The sequence below is a fragment of the Semicossyphus pulcher genome, unplaced genomic scaffold (genome assembly GCF_022749685.1).
Source record: "Semicossyphus pulcher isolate SPU_LCO1_2020_fin unplaced genomic scaffold, fSemPul1.0.p SCAF_4, whole genome shotgun sequence".
Lineage (NCBI taxonomy): Eukaryota > Metazoa > Chordata > Actinopteri > Labriformes > Labridae > Semicossyphus > Semicossyphus pulcher.
The window spans coordinates 9,683,563-9,708,581 of NW_027211715.1; the positions used below are offsets into that span (position 1 = coordinate 9,683,563).

Sequence of the window (25,019 nt, forward strand, 5' to 3'; positions counted from 1 at the left end):
ATGATTAGGCTGACAGATTTCACTGTCCTTCTCTGCCCATCATCACAAAGAGCTTTCTTTTTTAACCACATTTTTTAATCACAGCTTCTGAAATTAATGTGTCATACCTAGCAACGGGGTCAACCACGCCTCCTCACTAAGATAAAAGTTTATGTCTTTTCCTTGCTCAGAGTTGCTCTGAGAGTGTTCCTAAATCACTCCTAAGCTAGGACACTTTGCTAAAAGTTTTTAAGCAAAGTTAGGATCTCTTAGAGTATTCTCAGAATGTTTGGTTTGTTGCAAGTGCTGATCAGGGCCCGTATTCACATTCAATGGCACAAAATCTCTGCTGGCACACCCTGAAAACAGGACACAACCAAAAACTAAAGTCAACCAAGTCCTTCCTTTTTTAAAGTCAACATTGTAAATAGTAAGCTAAATAATAAATAAAAAGATTTTATGGTTATTTTTAAGCTATTTCACATTGAATAAAAAAAGTAGACATTGTAAAACCTTTTTCAGTGATATATATACTGCGATATGAAAAAATACAGGAAATGTTACAAGATACATAGTGTGTTGTAGGCATGGATGGATTGACATTGCCATCTAACATGTAGCCCTTTATCATAGCAACAATATCTACCATAGTAACATTGATATTTAAAAGCTGCCACCCCCTCACCTCACCGTCTTCTGCGCTTGACTATTTTTACTTTTGTCTACTGAGCTCAGCGCCATACTTAACTCCTATATTAGCATTAATTAGTCTTAAGTTTAATTTGTGACTTTTGTTTTAATGCCTTTGTTTGACATTTGTGTTGTTAAAATACATTTTTTCCTTCTCCATCTCCAATTAAAAATGTTTCACTCTGGACATGGACACTGTCTGTGAATAACTCAACCGTACTTCATAAGAGAGCTACAGTGTGGAACAAAGCTCTTTGCTCTGGTGAAAGGCTGCAAAAGAAATGTTAATGTCAGACAGATTTTTCTTGTAGATTACTCTTAGAAAATGAGATTTGTGCAAGTTATTTCTTTGAATCAATTAGCAAAAATTTTGGCATGATGTGTTAGAGTTACATTGCACGTTTTACAATGTGACAACAGTCGATGCCTAAACAATATATCATGCAGCCCTAGTTACTATGTTATTAATGTCTTGACAAAATGCTTTTTTGCTCAGTAGTTCTAAGCCTCAGCTACGGTGTGAGTTGGCGCCCAGCTCTGTAGCCTGCTTTGGTCATTGCCCTTTGCCCCTCTGCAACATGTGTGCATAAGCAGCTGTTAATTCTGGCCTTTGTAGACCTAAACCAGAGGGGGAGGATAGGGCCTATATGTAAAAAGGGACAGGAAAGCTTTGCAGCCGTGTGCACATTACAAACCAACCTTTGTCTTATGTATCACGTTCTGAGCAGTAAATGTGTGACAATAGCGTAAGAGACTGTTGTCTCAATTCTCTTTGCCAGTGTGGAATTGCAAAATTGCCCGGACAGTAAGCACGTGCACTCACATGGTCCAAAGAGTGAAAAAAGAAAGTACAAAGACTGAACAAAACTGCTTTCACTCCAAACACTCTTACTATCACTCCTCCATAGTTCCTGTCATCAGCGTGTGCTGTGCCAGCTGAGGTAAAACTGTGGAGCGGTAAAGGAAGCCCTGTGGCTGTGAGATGAAAGAGAAAGAGAGTAGGCAGGCAGCTTGCTCTGCTGGGTAATGGAGTTCAAAGGCAGTGGGAAGTGTGTGCGGTTAGCAGCGTCCTCATCTCTAAACCCACAGCCTGCAGGGCCAAGACTTAAACACACAGAGAATTAAAGACTCATTGAGCTAAACTAACAGTCTCAAACATGCTAAATGTGGTAAGCTGTAAGTGTTCTGTGTGTCTGCATTGGCTGAGGACGGGCTAGCCTTGACAACCTTTCTGGAAGACTGCGGTAATATAAAACATACAGTTTTCTTCTAAGTTTTATCCATATGTACTAAACAATCATTGCTGCGTTTCTGTTTGATTTTGTTTCTTGGAACCCATCAGCTATTTTCTGATAACAATTTTGCCTCTGGGGGCAAGAGCCAATATTTCTGGGCTTCTAATGTCACCAGTGGATATCCAGACAACTGATTACAGATATGGATAAGACTTCCTCTTCTGTGCGCTGGTAATTGCTGACAGTCCGTGTAGTGACTTGAGACATGAGAGTGAAGTTGCATGCTGAGAGACGACATCAGAAATGTTGTTAATCTGCCATTCATATGCAGATATGTGTTCATAGAGATTAATAACAAACATCTATCGCCATCATCACCATAGACTATGGGTTCCAGGATATTGTCATCTCTTCCTTTTAAAACAATCTCATACATGAGCTATGATATGATTCATTTCAATATAAAATGATTCAGTGCGATTTGATTTGGTACAATGCAATACAATGTAATTTCATGCAGTTCTTCATAGTTCTACTATATTTTCATTTCCGATTATAAATTAATTAAACTAATTATATAAAATGACTGGGCTTACCTTCAAACAGATATAACCAGAGAATCCAAAGTATTTGTTACTTTATGGAATGGGGAAAAATAACCACTAAAACTTAAAAACTAAATAATAGATTCTTACAAATGACACAATCTTGAGCCAAATAAAATTAAAAAATGATCAATTAAATGTTTTAAATTGCTGACAATGACAATGTTCATTCTTCCCTGATCAATTAAGTAGAATTTCCACAATACTAATGCTGTACAACATGTCTGAAGGTTCTCAGTCATCCAGGTCATGGTAATTCCAAGGTTAATCCAAAAGGCACTTGGTGGAAGATCTTAAAGACATTTCACCTCTGATCCACAGCAACAAACATGCCTGTCAAAATAGCTGGTCACAGATCAGTTCCACTTTAGAAGTTCTTGGAAACCTGCAAAACTAAATGGAAACAAGTCTGGGACCGTTACGTCCGTGCACGGAGGAAAATGTTGGAGAAACAGAGTGGGGTGTTCTGTCCACTGAACACACAAAAGCTGTCACTGTTTCTGCTGTGATCTCAGAATGAACATAATAGTAACATCCTCGAGTGTCTCCATGTCTGCTGTTTACATCCCGCACATAGGGCAGTTGCATACAGCCTGAGCTCTCTGGTGTGCCCTCTAGATGTAACCTCTAGTAACACGTGTAGTGCAAAGACAAGTATGTGAACAATTATGTTCATGACGCAGCCGGTTGTGTACTAGAATGCAAAGCAGCAAGTATATCTCCGACCTTACTAATCTGTCCAACTAGTCTGTCCACTCGTCGAAACACTTTCAGCCCAGATGACTTGCATTAAAAGCCTTCCATCAGTTTACATTTTATAAATCCACCATCCCTGATAGGCTTTTTATGCCAAATACTTATTGGAACAGATGCTTTTTGGATTTTATTTTTCAAAACAGAATGAAGACACCACACAGACCAACCTGGCTTTCAGTCTGCTCCAGAGGTCTCTTCCTGCGAGGCCCGATGGCAGCCAGAGCCGTGAGATTTGCCTCCCTTTGCTGCAGCTGAGCCTCTTCCATCTTTTGTAACTGAAAAGGTACAAAAATTGGTAAACATTTGCAGTTATTAACACCCAAATTAGCATAGGTTGGGGTGTATGATCACATTTTATCATACATCTTAATCAACGCTCATGTGACTGGCTGAAAAAGACAGACAACTTTTAATTCCCTTTTGACACTTCCCAATTTAACCAGGCATCCATGGTTAGCTCCGGTTGTAACTCTTGTTTTTCCTAGTGGACGTCGCTTTCCTTTTTGGACTGTTCTGCTCTGAGTTTTGAATTTGTTTATTCATCTTTGGATTATCACTCATTTTTGAAGTTGTATCTGTAGTCATCAATCTTTTCTTTGTTTGTTTAGCCATAGTAGATTACCGTTTACTCGCAACATTTACAGAAACCGGAAATGCAGCCGCTTAGTCCGCCTACCCTCTCTGGCAGACCAACCACTGCTTGGTGATGGAAAACACATCACCAAGGTCCCGATCAGACAGAGCGCATTTTGCAGAGCGTTTCCTCAAAAACGTGAGCCGCACAGAGAGGAAAAACGCGAGGTGCTCTGCAGCGCAAAAGCAGCGCGCAAAAAGTGTCCCTCTCATTGAAAACAACTACAAAAAAGCCGCCACCAGCTGCTAAAACATTTTCTGTCTGATCGGGCCCTAATTGGGCACAGACACCCAGTCCAAAATATTACTATATACTGCAAATGCAAAGGCTTTAATCAGTGGGCCATTGGCTCAATCACCATTGTGTTGCCTCATTCGGCGATAGATAGTGACTGAACAGACATTTATTTTAATGAAAATCTTCAAGATTTTTACTTCAATAACACAAATCAAACTCAAGGCAAAGAAGAAGAAGAACCAATACTTTATTAATCCCCAAAGGGAAATTCAATTATTTCACTTCGCCCAAAATATACACATGCACAGGACTCCATGGACATGCATTTATGGAGAGATGTCAGAGTGAGGGGGCTGCACATGGACATGCGCCCCGAGTGGTGGGGGATTCGGTGCCTTGCTCAAGGACACCTCGACGGAGCCCAGGAAAGGAGCTGGCACCTCTCCAGCTACCAGCCCAATTCCACGCTTGGTCCATACTGGGACTTAAACTGGCCACCCTCCGGTTCCAAAGCCAAGTCCCTACAGACTGAGCTACTGTCTACTCCAAGAACAGAAACAGAATAGAAATAGAAAAAAAATAATAAAAACTAGTAATATCACAACAACTGAATTAAAATAATTCTTCATTGCACAAGTAAAAGGACGCAAGGAAAGTATTTCAATATGCTTCTTTTCTTTTAGAGATAATTTGCTGCATTATAAAGGCAGCCTGTTGTCAGAGGAAGGGAGAAAGGGTGTGCATAAACAAGAACATAAAGTTACTAACCGTTTAAATAGACCTGTTTCGACCAACAAAGTGATACACCTTTAAGAAGAATGAGCTGACAGCTGGCCTTGAGTTAATGAATGTCTTCTTTGTTTGTAAAACAATGAAAATGTTTTAAGTTGATTTAAAAGAATATTTTTATTTTAACTGTTAACATATTTAAGATGTCTTCTTTTTGTTATCTTGCTTGTAAGCTATTAATAAATAAAAAAAGATATTTAATGTACCCAATTCGTTCACACTGCTGCTCTGAGAAGCCAAGAACTGTTCCTTTGCTTCAGAAAAAAAGGCCATGTCAGAGTCAATGGCATATTTAGGCAAAAAAAAAAAAGTGATTTGGTTTGGCTGGTGAGAAATTTCCAGTGTGTGTATAACTACAGTGTATGTAGTTTTGCTTTTGGACTTTGACATCACCGTTGAAATTGAGCCCAGTGATAGAATTATTCTAAACATCTTGCAATAAGCACACCTACTCTTTCAGAGAGAGTGTGTGTGTGTTTGAGTGAGTGTGTGTGTTCTGTAGGTACAGACTCAGTGAAGTGTCTTGTACACATGATGCAATGGTTGAGAGTGTGTGTGGGGGTGGCAGTGGCAGTGCATGTAAATGAACATGCTGTGGAGAAACCTCTGGCAGCATGATGGCTGGGAGCTAAACAGAAGCCTAAGAAGAAAAACAAGCCCTTGGTGATGTTACCACCTCCTTAAATAGCCACAGTGCTACCGGAGCCTTTCATCTCCTTCTCTCTCCCTTGCCAGCAAAAAACATTACACACTCTATTGCATTACTAAATGAGCAATTAGCATGAAAAATAGCAAGGATTTAATGAGTTTGCAACTACACTTTTTTAGAGTCTGGTTCAACTTCTGTCCTTGTTACAAAAATAAGTACGTTGAACTAAAACCCCTATAATAGTTTTATATAAAACTATAATAGTTTTAAGAGTTTTCATTAACAGACAATTTTCAGTCAGCAGTGGGTATACAAGTGTGATACCTGACAGTGAGAACTCTCCATAAGCCCCTTGGCCTCCCTGTTATTGGCTCATATCCATGTAGCAACAAATAAACAAAAATACAGACTTCAGAGTTGGTAGTAAGAAAATGAAAGCTCACAATTATCATGTCTGTAATTATGGTCTTGTGAAACTTGTGCACTTTTTGCCTGAGATATACTGTATACACTTTATACTGTATATTAGGGTGCACTTGGCTAACACTATGGCATTCTGATCAAAGAGTCTTCAATAAATCTTTAGTTTGCTTCATGAGAGTTAAACTGTTTTAGTGAGTCCATTCAACTGTATAACAATTTTGAAGGATGTAGTTTGTACTGCAGCTGAATTATATATCAGACTTACAGGTGTTTTTATTTGTCTATTTTCAGAGATATCAAGCTAATATACATATACTGTGGGGACTCCATATAGTATTTTATTAGCTGAAATATAATGTATCTCAACATTGTGTGCAATGTTGTAAATCACTGAGCAAGAAATAAATAATTGTATATAATAATTGTGATTTTTTATCAATGTGATGAAATACCTCTACTTGGCAAGCATTTACTGAATCAGCCAAAACAGTTCTCCTAAACAGCTTATGGGCTGTTTTAGCTGTTGGTGTTAAAAGTCTCACTTTTAATGAGAATAATGTTATTTTGAATAATGAGAACATATTGAGATATAACATTGTCAAAGTACTATAATGCTCTGATAAGAAAAGTATATCGTAATAAGTGAATAATTTTGTAAGAGCAAATACCGTATGTCATGATTACATGACAACATATTTTGTAAAAAAATAAAGAACAGGAAAAATCTTTTGTTTTGTGTCAGTATGTGTGGTTGAAGGCTTTCTCTAGAATGAAACACATACACACCTCTTTGGCTCTTTGCTTCAGCTGCTGTTGTAGGGGATCCTCAGTGTGTGAGCGATTCTGTGATCACAAACAAGTTCTTGACTTAGTTAGAAGCATTTATTGTTTAGATAAAGGCATAAGTCAAATGTCTGTGAAGGTTCTCAGTCAGGCATACAGTAAGTCAAATGTATACAGATAGTTGGGCTGGTTTCAGACAAAATGCTTGTTTGACCTAAAATGGGATTGAAATTCATACGTAAAAGCTGCGCTTTTCAATGCAAACTGCATATCAGAAAAAAAACAATTAATCTTTTTTACTCTTTCTGTATCTGAGTACATATTGAAAGATGTCCTGACTACAAAAGAAGGGCAGTTTCATTGTCATGTCAGTCAAACTATAACAGTGCTACTAACTAGCCAAGCCACGCTTACTCTGGCCAAACGCAGCAGTCTCTCCTTCTCCTCTTCATCTTTCCTCTTCTTCTTTAAACTCTCCACTTCCTCCATGAAGCGAAGCTGAGAGCGTACATCACTTACTTTGGCATGCCACGAGTCCTCCTGTTGTCACACAAATACACATACACACAATGTTAACAAGACTTAGCAGCCTTTTTGACAAGACTTAGCAGCCTTTTTGACAAGACTTAGCTGTAGTCCTACACACTCCTCTGAGCTTCCCTGTGAGCAGTTTCCCAGCCACAATGTTAATGTTATAGAGACTGTGTCTGCCCCCCAACCCAGGCCTATTATTACAGTTAATTCAAACTCAAATAAAAAAAGGAGTAAATCAAAAAAATTTAATAAAAATTAAAACAACAACCAAAGTTATGCCAAAAAATATGAGAATTAAATGTGGTCTGTTAAATATCAGATCCCTGTCATCTAAAGCTCTATTAGTGAACGATCTGATATCAGATTATCATATTGATTTACTATCTTTAACTGAGACTTGGCTGTGTCAGGAAGAATATGTCAGCTTAAATGAATCCACTCCTCCCAGTCATCTTAATACTCATATTCCTCGAGACACTGGTCGAGGTGGTGGAGTGGCAGCTATCTTCAGTTCTAGTCTTCTAATCAACCCTAGACCGAAACTTAGTTTCAGCTCTTTTGAAAGCCTTGTTCTGAGTTTTTCACACCCAGCTTGGAAAACTTTACAGCCTGTTTTATTTGTGATAGTATACCGCCCTCCTGGCGCATACTCTGATTTTATAACTGAATTCTCAGAGCTTTTATCAGATTTAGTCCTGAGTTCAGATAAAATAATTATTGTAGGGGACTTCAATATTCATGTAGATGTTGACAATGATAGTCTTAGCATGGCATTTATGTCCCTTTTGGACTCTATTGGTTTCACTCAAAATGTAAACCAGCCTACTCACCGCTTTAACCACACCCTCGACCTTGTTCTAGCTTATGGCCTTGAAACCGAAAACTTAATTGTCTTCCCACAAAATCCTCTTTTATCAGATCACTATTTAGTAACATTCGATGTCCTATTAACCCACTACTCTCCAGTTAACAAAAATGTACTCACAAGATGTTTGTCTGATAGGACTGTAGCTAAATTTAAGGAAACAATTCCAGCTGCTTTTAATTCTTTACCACATCTGTTTACTACAGAAAGCTCTTATGCTAATGTTAGTCCCTCTCAGCTTGATCAGTTTGTTGATAGTACTGCAGGTTTGCTGAGAAGTACTCTAGACTCGATTGCCCCCTTAAAAAAGAAGATTATTAAACGACAGAGGCTAGCTCCATGGTATGACTCAGAAACTCGTAACTTGAAGCAAATGTCGTGTTTTTGAAAAGAATGTGGCGATCCACCAAAACAGAAGAGTCTCGTTTACTCTGGCAAAATAGTCTTAATAAATACAGGAAGGCCCTACGGCATGCTCGAGGTGTCTACTACTCCTCCCTCATAGAAGAACATAAAAACAATCCCAGGTACCTTTTCAGCACTGTAGCCAGGCTGACAGAGAGTCACAGCTCCACTGAGCCAAGTATTCCTATAGGCCTCAGCAGTGATGATTTCATGAGCTTCTTTAATGACAAAATCCTAAAGATAAGAGACAAAATTTGTAACCTCCTGCCGTTAACTGGTGCAGATGTATCTTTGGAAACTGCTCAAAAACCTGATGTTTACCTTGACTGTTTTTCTCCAATTGACCTTCCTGAACTAAATTCTCTGATATCTTAGTCTAAACCATCCACCTGTCTTTTAGACCCGATTCCAACCAAGCTGCTTAAGGAAGTCTTTCCCTCAATTAGCACTTCTTTACTAGATATGATCAATCTGTCTTTATCGACGGGCTATGTACCCCAGTCTTTTAAACTAGCTGTAATTAAGCCACTTCTTAAAAGCCTACCCTAGATTCAGGCACCTTAGCTAACTATAGACCTATATCTAACCTTCCTTTTATCTCAAAGATCCTTGAGAAAGCAGTCGCTAATCAATTATGTGACTTTCTTCATAACAACAGTTTATTTGAGGACTTTCAGTCAGGATTTAGAGTCCACCATAGCACTGAGACAGCCCTTGTGCGAGATTCAAATGATCTACTTACTGCTTCAGACAGAGGACTTCTCTCTGTACTCGTCCTGTTAGATCTTAGTGCCGCTTTCGACACGATAGACCATCACATCCTGTTACAGAGATTAGAACATTTAATTGGCATTACAGGATCTGCACTAAGTTGGTTTAAATCTTATCTATCAGATCGATCTCAGTTTGTTAATGTTCATGATGTGTCCTCTATGCAAACCAAAGTTAGTCATGGAGTTCCACAAGGTTCTGTGCTCGGACCGATTCTTTTTACCTTATATATGCTTCCTCTTGGTAATATCATGAGGAAACACTCCATTAATTTTCATTGTTATGCAGATGATACTCAATTATACTTATCTATGAAGCCAGACGAAACCAATCAGCTATCTAAACTAGAAGCATGCCTTAAGGACATAAAGATCTGGATGACTAGAAACTTTCTGCTACTTAATTCAGACAAAACTGAAGTTATTGTGCTTGGCCCAAAACACCTTAGAGACTCTTTCTCTAATGATATAGCTGCCCTAGATGGCATCAGCCTGGCATCCAGCACTACTGTTAGGAATCTGGGAGTTCTGTTTGATCAGGATATGTCCTTCATCTCCCACATAAAACAAATATCAAGGACAGCCTTCTTTCATCTTCGCAACATAGCAAAAATCAGACACATCTTGTCTCAAAACGATGCAGAAAAACTAGTCCATGCATTCGTTACTTCCAGGTTGGATTATTGTAACTCGTTACTATCAGGCTGCCCTAATAAGTCACTAAAAACTCTGCAGCTGGTACAAAATGCTGCAGCACGTGTGCTGACAAGAACTAGGAAGAGAGATCACATCTCTCCTGTATTAGCCTCTCTGCACTGGCTTCCTGTAAAATCTAGAATAGAATTTAAAATCCTTCTTCTTACTTACAAGCTCTTAATGGTCAGGCACCATCATATCTTAAAGAGCTCATAGTGCCATATTACCCCTCTAGAACATTGCGCTCCCAGGATGCAGGCCTGCTTGTGGTACCTAAAGTCTCTAAGAGTAGTGTTGGAGGTAGAGCCTTCAATTACCAGGCCCCCCTCCTCTGGAACAATCTACCAGTCAAGGTCCGGGAGGCAGACACCCTCTCTTCTTTTAAGAGTAGACTTAAAACTTTCCTCTTTGACAAAGCTTATAGTTAGGGCTGGCTCAGGCTTGGACTAGCCCATAGTTATGCTGCTATAGGTTTAGACTGCCGGGGGGATCTGACACACCAAGCTTCTCTCTCTCTCTCTCTCTCTCTGACTCTCTCTCTCTCTGTCATATTAATGCGGCTCATTAACTCTGTATCTTCTGGTCCCATTAACATTACTAACCACATATCTTCCCGGGAGTTCTTGTGCTCCCTTGTCTTGAAGGTTCCTGAGGATCGTTGCTGCAGACCACCTGCTGCTGTGGACCTGCTCGACTGCAACAACTACTAACATCAGCCTTCCCCATAGTATCATTATTGTTGCTGCTAATGCTAATAGTAGACCTGTTGACTTCAACTGTTACAATTACGATTACCTCAGCCTTTATCATTACTCTGCTTCTCTCGCTAATTTATTTATTTATTTAGCCAATCTTCACCCTAGTCTACCACTATTATTGGCATTGTAACCATAAGTATGTGTCTGTTGTTGTTAATGTAACAAGGACATATGTTGTTGTGGTAACAAGAACATATGTTGTTGTTGCTCTCTTTGCCTGTCTCTATCCTGCATCTCCTTCTATCCCATTTTCGGCCCATCCAGTCGAGGCAGATGGCTGTTCAACATGAGTCTGGTTCTGCTCGAGGTTTCTGCCTGTTAAAAGGAAGTTTTTCCTTGCCAATGTGCCCAATTGCTAAGTGCTACTCATGGTGGATTCATGCTGGGCCTCTCTTTAAATAACTTAACAAAGAGTCGGTCTAGACCTGCTCTTTCTGTAAAGTGTCTCGAGATAACCCTGGTTATGATTTGGCGCTATACAAATAAAATTTGATTTGATTTGATTTGATTTGATTTGATTTGATTTTTGCTGGACCAGTGCAAGGATTGCTCTGACCATATATTACGTCAACATGCCCAGCCACAATATACTGTGCACAGGCAGGAGGAACCCAAGACATTGCTGAGAACAGACGTCTCACAACTGTATCCGTTTCTGGTGCAAATATATCTTAACTGTCACTAACAAAATGTTATCATCAAGAGGAAACTAACTACTTAAAATACATAGTAATGATGGAATGATGTTAAGATGTGAATGTACTACATTATTGAACAATTTTGGTTCAGACTTTCTTTAAAGCAACAAAAAATGCATTCTTGAACTACATCACAATGCAAATAATTTGTTTTACATCAATTCCATTACGATGCGACTTTTTATGAGTCGAGATATATCAGACTAAAACTGAAATAGGTAAATAACAGGCCGATGGAGGCAATCAAATAAAGGCTTTACAAAAAAAAATTATATTGCTATCACCATTACAAGTGTTAATTCTGTATCAGAACTAATGAATTCACTGTAGATTTGTCTGTGAAGATTCTCAGTAATCCATGTCATGATAATTCTAAGGTTATTTTAAAAGGCAACTGGACTTGGTTGAAGTTCCTGAAGAAGTTTCACCTTTCATCCGAAAGGCTTCTTTAGTACTAAAAGGATGAAAGGCGCTGTAGATTTGTTGTTCTGTATGTTCCAATGTGCCACTCTGGAGAAATGACTATGATTTCCTGGAGACGCTCTTTCCATTTTTTGAGCAATAGTTGACATACTATAGGATCAGAGATGTGACTGGCATGCGTCTAGAAGTGTCTATATTTATCATCACAGTCACCGACCGTTTTAATTGTCTCTCAGAGCTGTGCATAAACTTGAGCTATATTATCAGGTGCACTTGGAGTCATAATATAGTACAACCTTCTGCTGTAGACTTTCACTGCATGATTTAAATATGGTCCTTAGAGACTTCAGTCATGTAAGCAGCTGTGAGCTGTAGCTTTAAGGCTAATGCAAATGCAAGCCTGCAAACTACACTGCTGAAAAAAATTAAGGGAACACTTAAATCAAACATCAGATCTTGATGAATGTTTAATTTAAGTTGAAAATCTTTACTGATGTACATTGTATAATTTGTTGAGAACAAAATGATGTAACAACGGATGGAATGGAAACCCAAATCATCAGCCCATTGAGGGTTGGATTCAAAATCCCACCCAAAATCAGAGTAAAAAATTGAAATCACTCGGGCCGCTGTTTAGCTCAGTTGGTAGAGCAGGCGCCCCATGTACAGAGGCTACAGTCCTCGTTGCACTGATCGCAGGTTCGACTCCCGGTCTGCCGGTCATTTGGTGCATGTCATCCCCCACTCTCTACTCCCAATATTTCCTGTCCATCTTCAGCTGTCCTATAAATAAAGCCAAAGGCCAAAAAAATAATCTTTAAAAATAAAAAATAAAAAATAAAAAATTGAAATCACAGGCTGATCCAACTTGCATTAATGTCATCATGGCAACTCATGATGTGACTCAGTAGTGTGTATGGCACCCACGTGCCCGTATGCACTCCCGGCAACGTCTGGGCATGCTCCTGATGAGTCAGCGGATGGTGTCCTGGGGCATCTCCTCCCAGACCTGGATCAGGGCATCAGTGAGCTCCTGGACAGTCTGTGGCGGTACTTGGCGGCGTCTGAAGCACCGATACATAATGTCCCATAGGTGCTCAATTGGATTTAGGTCAGGGGAATGAGAGGGCCAGTCAATGGCATCAATGCCTTCGTCATTCAGGAACTGCCTACACACTCTTGCCACATGAGGCCGGGCATTGTCCTGCACCAGGAGGAACCCAGGGTCTACTGCACCACCATAAGGTCTAACAATTGCTTGGAGGATGTCATCCCTGTACCTAACAGCAGTCAGGGTACTATTGGCTATGACATGGAGGTTTGTACGGTCCTCCAAGGAAATGCCTCCCCAGACCATCACTGACCCACCGCCAAACCGGTCATGCTGGATGATGTTACAGGCAGCATTATGTTCACCACGGCATCTCCAGACTCTTTCACGTCTGTCACATGTGCTCAGTGTGAACCTGCTCTCATCTGTGAAGAGAACGGGGCGCCGATGGCGGACCTGCCAATTCTGGTGTTCTCTGGCAAATGCTAATGGAGCTGCACGGTGCTGGGCTGTGAGCACAGGTCCCATTAGAGGACGTTGGGCCCTCATGCCACCCTCATTGGAGTCTGTTTCTGACAGTTTGATCAGAAACATGCAAGCCAGTAGCCTGCTGGAGGTCATTTTGTAGGGCTCTGGCAGTGCTCCTCCTGTTCCTCCTTGCACAAAGTAGCAAATATCTGTCCTGCTGCTGGGTTGATGCCCTTCTACGGCCCTGTCCAGCTCTCCTTGTGTAACAACCGGTCTCCTGGTACCTCCTCCATGCTCTTGAGACTGTGCTGGGAGAAACAGCAAACCTTCTTGCGACTGCACGTATGGATGTGCCATCCTGGAGGAGTTGGACTACCTGTGCAACCTGATTGGGCTGCAGGTACCGCCTCATGCTACCAGTAGTGACAAGGACACTAGCAGAACATGAAACTAAAGAAGAATCAGTCAGGAGTTATCAGGAGAGAGCAACTGTCTGTGGCCACCACATGCAAAACCATTCCCTGTTTGGGGGTTGTCTTGCTTTTGCCTCTCCATTGCACCGGTTGTCTCTTTAATTTGCACCATAGCAGGTGAAATTGATTCACAATCACTTGTGCTTCCTAAATGGACAGATTGATATCCCTGAAGTTTAACTGACTTGGTGTTATAATGTGATGATTAAGTGTTCCCTTAATTTTTTTGAGCAATGTAGTTGACACTAATAATGTTGACATGCTGTTGGCTAGTCTACCATACCTGTGAGGCATCTTTTAATTATTGTCAGATAATTTACATTGTACAAAGACTGCAATGACCAATATTAAGTAGTAGCCCATTCACTGACATTCACTGATTCCAAGTACACACAATAATATTATGCATAGGCATGCATACAAAACATGGACCCACAGTGCATAAAACCAGTCGAACCACAGGTGTTCATCATTAAGTTACATGTTTACCATTCATGTTATGTGATTGCTTTGTTCTACAAGGTCTATCTAGGCAATAATAGGCCTTTTCTTTCTGTGTAAGAACATGTGAAAGTTTCTTGTAATAAAAAGTAATTTTTTAAGGATTAAAGTCTCGCTTTTGAATAATGAGAACACTGAGATATAATATTTTGAGATATAACAAATCAAAGTAATATAATGCTTTGATAAGATAGAAATATAAATATATATATATATAGATATATATATAGATATCTATATATATATAGATATATATATATATATCTATATATATATAGATATCTATATATATATAGATATATATATATATATCTATATATATATAGATATATATATATATATGTATAAAGAAGTATATCGTAATAATTGAATAATTTTGTAAGAGCAAATACTATATCTCATGATTACATTAAACATATCTTGTAAAACAAACCCAGGAAAAATCTGTTTAAGCAAAATGATGCAGTATGACTTTAATCACCATTCTGACACAATAATTCTAAGTTCAAATAAATATAAATCACATTCAATATGAAAGTTAACCACTCCCCTACTCTGAGTCAGGGTCAGACTGCTGTACCTTCAGGGCTGCCTTGCGGTGTTCTGCCATCAGAGTGAGCTTCTCCAGCAGCCCACGGAGAAACTCCTGTGTAGCGTGTGAAACCAGAGCTACCACATCTGGACCAACATCAGTTACTCCCAGTGCCTGTCCTAACACAGCACAGACAAAAAACCTCTGGCCGCAGTATCACAATAACATTAAAACACAAACACAAACACAATTTATAGTTTAGCTTGACTGTGGCAGCTACAGCTAAGTACAGCTAACGAATTGATAAAAACATATTTACTGGTTGTCCTTAACTCTAACCAAAATACTTTTTTTTTTTTTTAAGATTAAGATTTTTTTTTGGCCTTATTTATAGGACAGCTGAAGATAGACAGGAAATGTTGGGAGTAGAGAGTGGGGGATGACATGCACCAAATGATCAGCAGACCGGGAGTCGAACCTGCAATCAGTGCGACGAGGACTGTAGCCTCTGTACATGGGGCGCCTGCTCTACCGACTGAGCCAAACAGCGCCCCAACCAAAATACATTGTAATGTTAAAGAATAACATACAGCCGCATTCAATTTTCAAAAGGTTGGAATAATGTTTTATGACTGTGACTTAATGTTGAGTCTGGTAGGTTGGTTAAGCTCTTCCTCTGTATGGTGTTTGTACCTGTATGAAGGATTCGGCTGAGCACTGGGTTAGGTGAGAGGAAGGGTTGATCCTGGCATGACTTCACAACAGAGCCAACCGTGGTGGTCAAGATCTTTGCATTCTCCTCTCTCAGGTTGACTCCAGCCATGGAGGCCACATCATTGATGTCATCATCTTCTCTGGAAAACCCCCCACACACAAATAAATAACTCTGCTTTGTGCAGGTCGACCTGCTTTGCACTTTGACAGAATGCTGGTCAAATATTTTTTTCTACTTACAAAACCCTCACACTTAATTTCGACTCTAAAGAAATTGACTGTATGTTTTACTTGTAAGATCCTGAACTGTCCTTGAATGCAAATTTAGTGCGATGAGGTGGATCCTGAATGAAAGGTTGCTTCATTGAAAAGGTTTCTAAAAAAGGGGGGGAAAATACAAAGTCAATTAGGCAGTAGTATTTCATTCATCAAAGTTTGAGTCTGAGCTTGTGGATGTAGTTTTGTTGGTACATTTAACTCCACAAAGTATTAACTTCTGTAGCTGAATACGCTATTTAATGCCCTCTGATTATAAGGCCTTTGTATCCGCACTGGCATTATTAAGTTACCGCTATACCGCCTACATTGTCAGACCCTAAGTATGACATTTGAAATTAGATATGCAGAGTGGGTGGATTTAATGTAGTCTAGCAGATTCGATTATATTCGAATTGCCATGGATTTATTCTCCTGATCAATTTAAGATATGTAGATACAGAAAGCCTGTTAATACCAGGTGGAAATGGGGTCTGAAAAAGGTTTTCTGTATGTGTGAGAAGAGACAATCTGTCATACAGAGTTGTGGATACTGATAGCTTTTACTATTTCTGTTCTAAAAAAACATAACGTTCAGCCAGTTATGTTGGTCAGTAAATTACACTGCCATTTCATTAACCTTACACATTCAGAAGACTCTAGTATCCTTTCAAATTATTTCTGTTGAAAATCTTTCACAATTCTTTCTGCTTTTTCCTGTTCATCAGACAGTGACCCGTTAGACATAACATATACTAGTGAAAGCTTTTCACACAGTGCACTGGAATAAGAGCCCATAAAGAGTGCCCCCTTTCCTATTAACTCGATCAAGAATCACTTTGAAATTGAGAATTGATTCTGAATAAAATCGACACCATGAATCAGATTTAATTTGTGAGATTCTCAAAGATTCACTTCTGTAATATTCACAATAATTACCTTTGTAATGCTTTTCTGACAGGACCACTGTGTGTTTCGGTATGGGTCCGCTGTTCTTAGATAAGACATTTCTGGACTGGGCTAATGTGTTCAACCCAGGTCTCACTGTCACTCCTTGTAGTTGCTGGATAACCTGCATTTTAAGGGCAATCATTAAGCATCTGTCCCGAATGTGGCTTTTCTAACTCTTGTTATACAGAAAACACGCAGCTCTACATTTCTACTCCTCCAGAACATATGTTCCTTTTGACAACATTGTTAGACACATTTCAGATATCTCTGCCTTAAAAGTCAAATAGATTATGATTCAAGTTGTCATGGTGTAAGGTAAAAAATTACACAAAATGCAGGCTGATACAGGAGTTAAGTGTTGAACAGCGGCTCTGCTGCTGGTGTGCTGAACTGACACTGAGGAGGCACAGGAGAGAAAAAGATTTTTCATATTTTCAGGTATTGAAGAAAGATAACAGTAATAATATTAAGAGTTTAGAAAAAAAATAAAGAAACATGCATGAATTAAAAAAAAAAGAAAACACTTCACAATCACAAAACAAATTACCACACCCATGAGCATACTCTACTGAAAACCCTGACTGGGGGTAGCCCTCAAGATATTGGTATCTGGACACCCAAAATTATTTTGCAATAAAATAAGAACAAAACTGAGATTATGGTTTTTGGGTTTAAAGACAAAATGTACAAATAAGCCCAAGCATCTTGTAAAGGTGATTAAGATGCTTAGCACTGGTTTTACTGTCTTACTCCTAATTGCATCACCTACTGCTTTTACATGCACTAGAAGATTGCCTGTTGAGTTTTTGACCCCATAGCTGTATTTTTATGAGTAGGTTCCTGTTCCTCCCATTTTTCTCATCTATATGCACATAGGCACACATACATGTGCCTATGTGCATATAGATGAGAAAAATTTCCCAGTCCTGTAAGTGGATTCATATTTTTCCAATCAACAGGTGGAGGCAACAGGCCAAGATTTACAGAAAATAAACAAACAAATGCAGGGAAGAAGAAGACTGTCGGCAAGAAGAAAGTAATGTTAACAATGCCGGATTCAAAATATTTTAAACACCTCAACAACCATAACCTGGTTTTTTGTTGACATTTAAACCAACAGTAAGCAAGATACTTAGGTGCATGTTAAAGTACTGGCTTACTTCACCCTGTTTCTGTCACATTACTATGACTAACTGACTTTGTTAAATTAAACGTCCCTCAGATAACAACTTATTTATCCATTGTAAAATGAGCACTGCTCAACACATTAGACAACCAGTCCACATTTCTTTACCTGCTGGCTGATATTGAAGTTTTTTGCTGTTGCTGTGCTGGAATGTGTCATGGTGGAAGATACAGGGTTGGGGTTGCGGGTGGAAATTGAAGCCTGTTGTATGAATAACTGGGGGTCTGCAGTGAGGCGACGCACTGCAGGAAGACTTTTCTAGCAGCGGGGAAAAGAAAAAAGTGGAAATATGTTGAATAAATGCTTGAGACATTTTTATATAAGCTACTTGAGTTAAAATGTACTTTAGTTTATTAACCAGAACAATAAGAGCCCTTATAAAACCAGTTTGTAAATCAATCCTGATTAAGTAGAAAGGCATACGGATAATCCAAATATGAGCCACTAGACACAGCATATAAATAATTTGCTTTGATGAAAGAAAACTGAGAATTGAGCAATGACTTAATATGACAAGATGTTAAATAGGGATTTTCTATCAAGTGTAGCGAAAAACAGACCCATTAAAATATGTTCTGATAAACCCTGATACTGGTCCCTTGGAGTGGCATCCCTCCGGTACAGTCTTAAGTTTCAATCATAGAGTTTAAACATTTTGAGACTTTCCAGGACCTTCAGTCACTGAGGAGGTAAACAATACTGTGTTGATGAATTTCTAGTCACCTTGAGGAAAGGCACCAAGCAGGGCTGTGGAGTCGTCTTCAACTCCTTATAGAGCTGTTCTGTGAACTGCTCTGCTTCTAACTTCCCTTCCTAAAGGGTAAAAAATATACAAAAGCTTCGAAAGTTAAATTTATCATATTATTTTGTTATCACAGACTGGATGTTCAAAACTGAAGGTGTAAAATTAAAACTGAAAATACATTATCTTTATGCAACTATAAATGGGCAGTTACTGGAAGTACAGGGATAATCACAAAGGCAAAACGAGCAGGATTTGTTGAATGCTGTTTGTAAAAGCACATTCCAAGTTGGATCCTCCTACCCGGCTCAACAAGCAAAAGGAGGAAGAGGCGTTGTTTGAGCAAAGTAGAAAATGAATAAAGAGAGGAATCAGCGAGAACAAAGCAGTGAATGAGAGAGGTTATTTTTTTTGTTTCACTGCAGGTACAGGGAGGGACTCAAAGTTGCTGATAATAAGTGTAATTATTAGATGATTTTTTTATTTTAAACCTGTTGCTAAAAGTAGATTTAAAACATGTGGTATTAGCTCAAGCGGAGTAAAAATTTGTAATGCTGGCAAAAAAATGAAAAGACTACAGGATTGAGGATATCAAAGACCTTTAAAATTACATTTTAAAATATATTTAAGACAAGATTTCATTATTCTTCAATTCAACTGAGTAAAGCCATCTCCTGTAATGATAAGGATGGAAAACATACCAGCAGACTCCTGACCAGTCCTCTGACGTTATTCGCCATGTTGGCAGATCTGGAGTCACTGGAGGCCAGCTTGATCAGTGTTACCAGGAAGTTCTTGCATTTCTTGACACTTTCCAAGGTCTCCTGTTGGTGAAATAACCAATCTTGACAAAAGGTCCATCCGGACAGTTTTTGATAAACTATTCCTTCTTGTTCAGCTTATTTGTAAATGCTGCATCAGTGTTAATACATCAATAAATCACTGTTGTCTTATGTCACCTTGAAATTAACATGATTAGTAATTATTGTCAAAATTATATTTAAGGTTAGTAACTGATGCTTTGCATCAGTTGTAGTAACTGACTTTGACTGTGAAGCACTTTGTGACTGGTGTCTGTGAAAGGTGCTATATAAATAAACTTTGCTTGCTGCTCTCTAGTAACAATGAAAGGACTATATATCATGTAAAATTATATTAAAAGACGGTCAGCATGAGTAGCAAATGCACCTCTATCCAAGAAATCTACAAACAATGGGACTTTACTGGCTTGAACATGTGTATTTTATATTATCATATATTACAGATGTTAAAGAGTCAGTTTCTTATTTGGATAGGACGCATGGTAATGTCTCATCCTTGCAACCCAGCTTAAGAGTAAAGTGAGTTTGTTATGTAATTTTTGCTCATTAAATTCTCCCATATTCCTTTCTCAGTCAAGTGACATCCAAACTGAAAATGCAGGTCACAACTAGGCCTTAAACTCACCTGACTATAAGTGGCCAGTGGTTCCTTTTTGCTTTCTGTGACGACTCCATGAATGTAAGGCCGGCTCACCCGCTCTGACACAGCACTGAGGGTCTGGACAACAGCTGGTTTGGGAGCTACACCGATCACCTGAACAAGACAATAAACTCATTAAGCCAAAACTCTAAGGTAAAAAGGCATGTAGTATTGGTGTTAACCACTGCTGAAAGACAGAAACAAGACTTAAGTGGTGTGTGGGTGTTGTGAGTGCAAGCAACAGGAGCCAAACTTAAACCAATGCGGAGGCATGATATGCTAGGATGTTCACTCTGACTGGCTGATCCCCACTTGAACTTAAGACCAGTCAGTCTCACTGTAAATTAAGCTGCTTTTCAACAAATTTGGATGCAAATACAGATGCATCTCAGATGATCAAATGCAAGTCATTTTGGTGTTGTTTCATTTCTGGTACAGGTCGAACATCTCAACCCTGACCTCTAAGTAGGAGGTTTTAAATCCAGTTCAAAGTGAAATCTGATCTGGTCATCTATGGTGAGAAAGCACATTTTAAAAAGAGACAGGACTACATTGTAATGAATAAATCAGTGATCCTTGTCTGCCAATCATAGAAACTGTGAAAACAATATTTAGACAGTACAAAGGGGGTGTGGAAAACCTATGTATGTTGCTTCTACAAATTTAAAGTTTTCATTAAAAAAAATTAACAACCACTTACTCAAGTTATGTTTGTGACCCTGAGGTGCTACATTACTCATAAACATTAGTAAAACCTCAAGATACTGCTATGGCTTAAGACTGGGGCTCTTCGTCACATGCCTTTCAGCTCTGTAGAACTGTCTAACAAAAGGCATAAAATGATCGTACTATCTTTCCATAAGTGAGTAACAACTTGCAACAAATACACACATTTCATTTTTCAGCGGCTTCCATAATTCCGTCTTTATAACCATTACTATTGACTGATGTTGGATTGTCAGTATTTATGAGATGCGAGTTTGCAGTAAAAGTGCCCATGACAACTCTCTCATGACCTGCGATCAGTAAGTGTTAAGAGTAAACCAGTTTTTGTACCTTTACCAAAGCCGTCTTCTGGACTGGTGCCTGTTGGAAATTTGGAGGGGCTGTCATCCTGATCACTGTCATTTTCTCATTACTTTTGTTTCCAGTTGACACAGGTACCTGAATCCCACACATCACAGCTATTTAACACAATGGGAGTGATAATAAGATGTCACTGCATTCAGCCACTTTAGTGTAAAAGAAGCACACACACACACCTGTGGGGTCACTACTCGGGATACTTGTCCACTGACAGCTCTTGGTCCCTGTTGAGCCTGTGCCAAAGCCTGTTGGGATACCAGCATCAGCTGACCACTGTCACTGCGGATCAGCATCATACCTGTGGAACGGACATAAAACGGACACAACTCATGGCAGTAGCATAGCATAGACATCAAACATACAGGCTTCAGTTGTGCAGTCTGATTTACTAATGACCCACAAGTATTGAAGTGGCAGCCATGATAAGAGCTGTTCAATTTCTCTCAATGTTAAGTAAGGGAGCTTCTACTCTTCCTTAATCATCTCCTTTGTCTTAGAATAACAGATCATTCTTTATGACAGGAAAGGAGATAATAATGTCACACAACTTTCTGTAGTAGCAACTTTTTAAGTGACATACAATTAGCTGTTGTTGAAAAGAGGCAATCAATATAACAGCAGTAAATTTGTAAACCAATCTTGGATTTATTAAACAACATTTTTAATACAGTCAAGCTAACTTTTTTAATTCCAACCTTCCATCAGTTAAACTCTATTTGGATATTACCTCTCATATTTCAAACTTCAGTTGAAAATCAGCTTCTTATGTGAAGTTCTTATCTTTTGATCTGATCTTCTCTTGTTTTGCTCACAATAAACAAGAAGAGTTTTTACCTGCAAGTGTCAAGGTTCTGGAACGCACAGACTAACGCCAGAGGACCCTAAGGGGGCCATGTGGTTCACACATTGTGCGCACCTTGGTAATTAATTTATATCTTTTACTGTGTCACATGCATTTGCAATATGGTAAGAATGCACTGGGGGATAGCAGCGTTTTTTTGTAGTGAATTTTCTGTAGTTTCACAAGACCCCATCGAAAACATAGTGCACTTGGATTCTCTGAGAACCAAAGTGGTTATGAAAAGACATATGAGGTTGATATGTGATATATAGGATTATGATTTTTAGCCCACAACAACAGTCAACTGAACATAAAACTTCCAGATGTAACATAGACCTAATTTGTAAGCACTAGTTTTTGAATACAAATGTGTACATCACCCAGCTGATATAGATTTTAAAATGTGGTGTGTTGCATCTCACCTGGTGGGATCTGGATATTTGCTGGGAGTTGTGGGGAAGTCGTCTGGTGTAGCCGAGGGGCAACAGTGACTGGCTGTGGAGTTGCTGCCCTGGGTACAGTTATCACCACGGTCCTTCCTGGGGTTGTAGCCTGATTTATGGAGCCCCCCTGGCTTAAAGCTGTTTTTATTACCTGTGTTTGACTGTTGGCACTCACTCCTCGTGTGGTGGCCACCTTTGCTATCACCATGACAGGAGAAGTTGAAGTCTGAAGTCCTGGCACAGTAACTGTAGAGGAGGTGTGTTGGTGACCCTGGACAGTGGGGATTACTTTAAGTGGGGTAGAGACAGTGTCACCCTTTGACACACCTGGAGCAGTGGGTGGGCGATGTATGGCAGTGATGGGTCCACATTTGGGTGGGACCTGTAATATCTTGACTTGAATAGGTGTGTCTCCATCCCCTGCTGCTCCACGGGACTCTAGCTTCTTGGTGTCCATAACCACTTTATTTGTGGCCATAGTGTTCTTTCTGAATGGAAACGTATATGAAATTCAAAATATAAAGTTTGTTAACCAGCTGCTCTGGCGAAATGTTATGGACATTATGTGATTGAACACAATTTAAAATGTATGCAATGCATTTAAAAACTCCATTAACAGTGACGTTTAACACGAAGATACGTGCCTTGTTAAGGGTGAGAGCTGATAATCTTAAATTCAGCACTCTCCCACTGAAGTAGGCCTACTGCCAGTACTTAATAGTAAACATATAACCGCGAAATGTAAATTTACATAACTGTTGTCAAAAGACTACATACAGGCGTAGATAAATTAGTAAGCCAAGTTAGCATGCGAAAAAATTAGTACCGTTACCTGTAAAACTTGATTTTGTTTGATTCTTATTGTGTCTGCAAGTAAGTTCACCGATTTACTTACTAGCTTAAAGAGTTAGTGCGACAATGCCAAATTTGACAGAGCTTCGGCCGTGATTAAAAGAGACGATGCGTTTCGCTGCCAAATTTTGGACTTTGGCTTTATTTTATCTAAGGGAATACATCATGAAATATCCACCGAGTGCTTAACTCACCTGCTGTAGATGCTTTTGTTACAGCATGAGAGCAGAATGAGCATGCCGTGCTAGGTACCTCATCCTGGACCAGTGTTGCATTTGAGGCACCAAGTAAATAAGCGCACCTTGGTAGACTACAGCTGAAAAAAGGTCATGATTACCAATTGACTTTAATATTTATTACCTCTGAGTTTAGGATGTGTAGCACACTGAAGTCCGCTGTAACAAGTCCATTTGTAACAAGAAATCTACTTTCTCGCCTGAAGATGACACAAATCAACAATAAATCAACCGCACATTACACATTTCACATTTGTCAGTTAACATTAACGGCAAATAACCCTTTGTCAATCCATTAAAAAGGGTATTTAGTATAATATCGTGAAAAATGTAACCTACTTTTGAGAGGAGTTGTACCGCTGTTGACTACAATTTGATTACGTTACTTTAATGTCATAAACCAAATACCTGTTGTTCATGTGGGAAATGTTTTAATCGAAATGTCTGCCTGAGAACGTGGAGGGTCAGCCATGCTGTGTATTATGCGTCCTCTACTGCCACCTGTTGGACCCAGATGTGTCATACATTATGTTGCCTCGTATCTGATTGATTAAACTCTGGAAAATTATTAGGAAATATTGTTCCAATGGCACATTTCCCCATGAAAATCATACATGATAAAAACATGTAAGTGACTTTGTCATGAGCAGAGGTTTCTTAAAAATTAAGGTTACAATTCTGATTCAATTATTTATTTTTTTATCAGAGAGAATGCAATTACTTGAAAAATAAATGTTTTCCTGGCCTGTAAGTCAACGGACCAAGAACCAAACCCCTTTACAGATATTGTGATTTTCAGTTTAAAACCTTTTGACATTTTACTTGACATTGGCATAAAGAGTAGCCCAAGTAAAAGCCAAAGTCTTAAGTTACAATCTGTACAAGTTGTTGACAGTGCAACACATACTGTGTTGAAAGTTAGATTTTTCAATTAGACTACTAAACTACTAAATTGGGCCTGAGTGATTAAATTGCTCTATGAGGAGCAAAGAATGATGGCTGCTGTTTCCTTTTTGGCACTCCATGGACTTCACATGAAAAAGCTAAATATTGAGAATGGTTTTTAGATAGATACTGTGACTGCAGATTTATCATATTGTGTTTGGCAAAGGCAAAATTGCTCAACTTTTCTCTTTTTTGAATTTTTCCCCAGTACAGCTCTCACTTATGTGTATAACAGTGCAAAAATAAGGTTGAATTTGAAGAGAAAGGTATGTCTCAGTACGATTCATCACATTGACAAAAAGACAAAGAGTTGTTGGGAGGCAAAGAAATGCAGCCAGGAGGAGGCTTAAACA

At 39.1% G+C, this 25,019-nt stretch overlaps 1 protein-coding gene across 1 annotated transcript; it reads right to left on the minus strand.

The window, feature by feature from the left end:
* Window positions 1–1,563: 1,563 nt before the first annotated feature.
* LOC138607244 (transcription initiation factor TFIID subunit 4-like) lies at window positions 1,564–23,111 on the minus strand. The gene is made up of 15 exons (XM_069679820.1): window positions 22,613–23,111; window positions 21,526–21,647; window positions 21,320–21,427; window positions 20,249–20,377; window positions 19,504–19,626; window positions 18,784–18,873; window positions 18,169–18,318; window positions 16,863–16,995; window positions 15,960–16,044; window positions 15,648–15,808; window positions 15,003–15,133; window positions 7,195–7,317; window positions 6,784–6,840; window positions 3,433–3,540; window positions 1,564–1,644 (listed from the first exon to the last, which is right to left on the minus strand). Exons 1-15 carry the CDS (start codon window positions 23,109–23,111, stop codon window positions 1,564–1,566), a joined length of 2,100 nt encoding a protein of 699 aa, XP_069535921.1.
* Between the last annotated feature and the right edge of the window lie 1,908 nt (window positions 23,112–25,019).

Bases quoted from the DNA above. Each gene is read 5' to 3' on its own strand.
- LOC138607244 (XM_069679820.1), bottom strand. From the start codon at position 23,111: ATGGCCACAAATAAAGTGGTTATGGACACCAAGAAGCTAGAGTCCCGT. The intron at 16,045-16,862 runs GTAATTATTGTG...CCCCTTTTTTAG, and splicing joins GTCAGAAAAGCATTACAAAG to AAACCTTTTCAATGAAGCAA. The intron at 1,645-3,432 runs GTTGGTCTGTGT...TTCATCTCACAG, and splicing joins TGGAGCAGACTGAAAGCCAG to CCACAGGGCTTCCTTTACCG.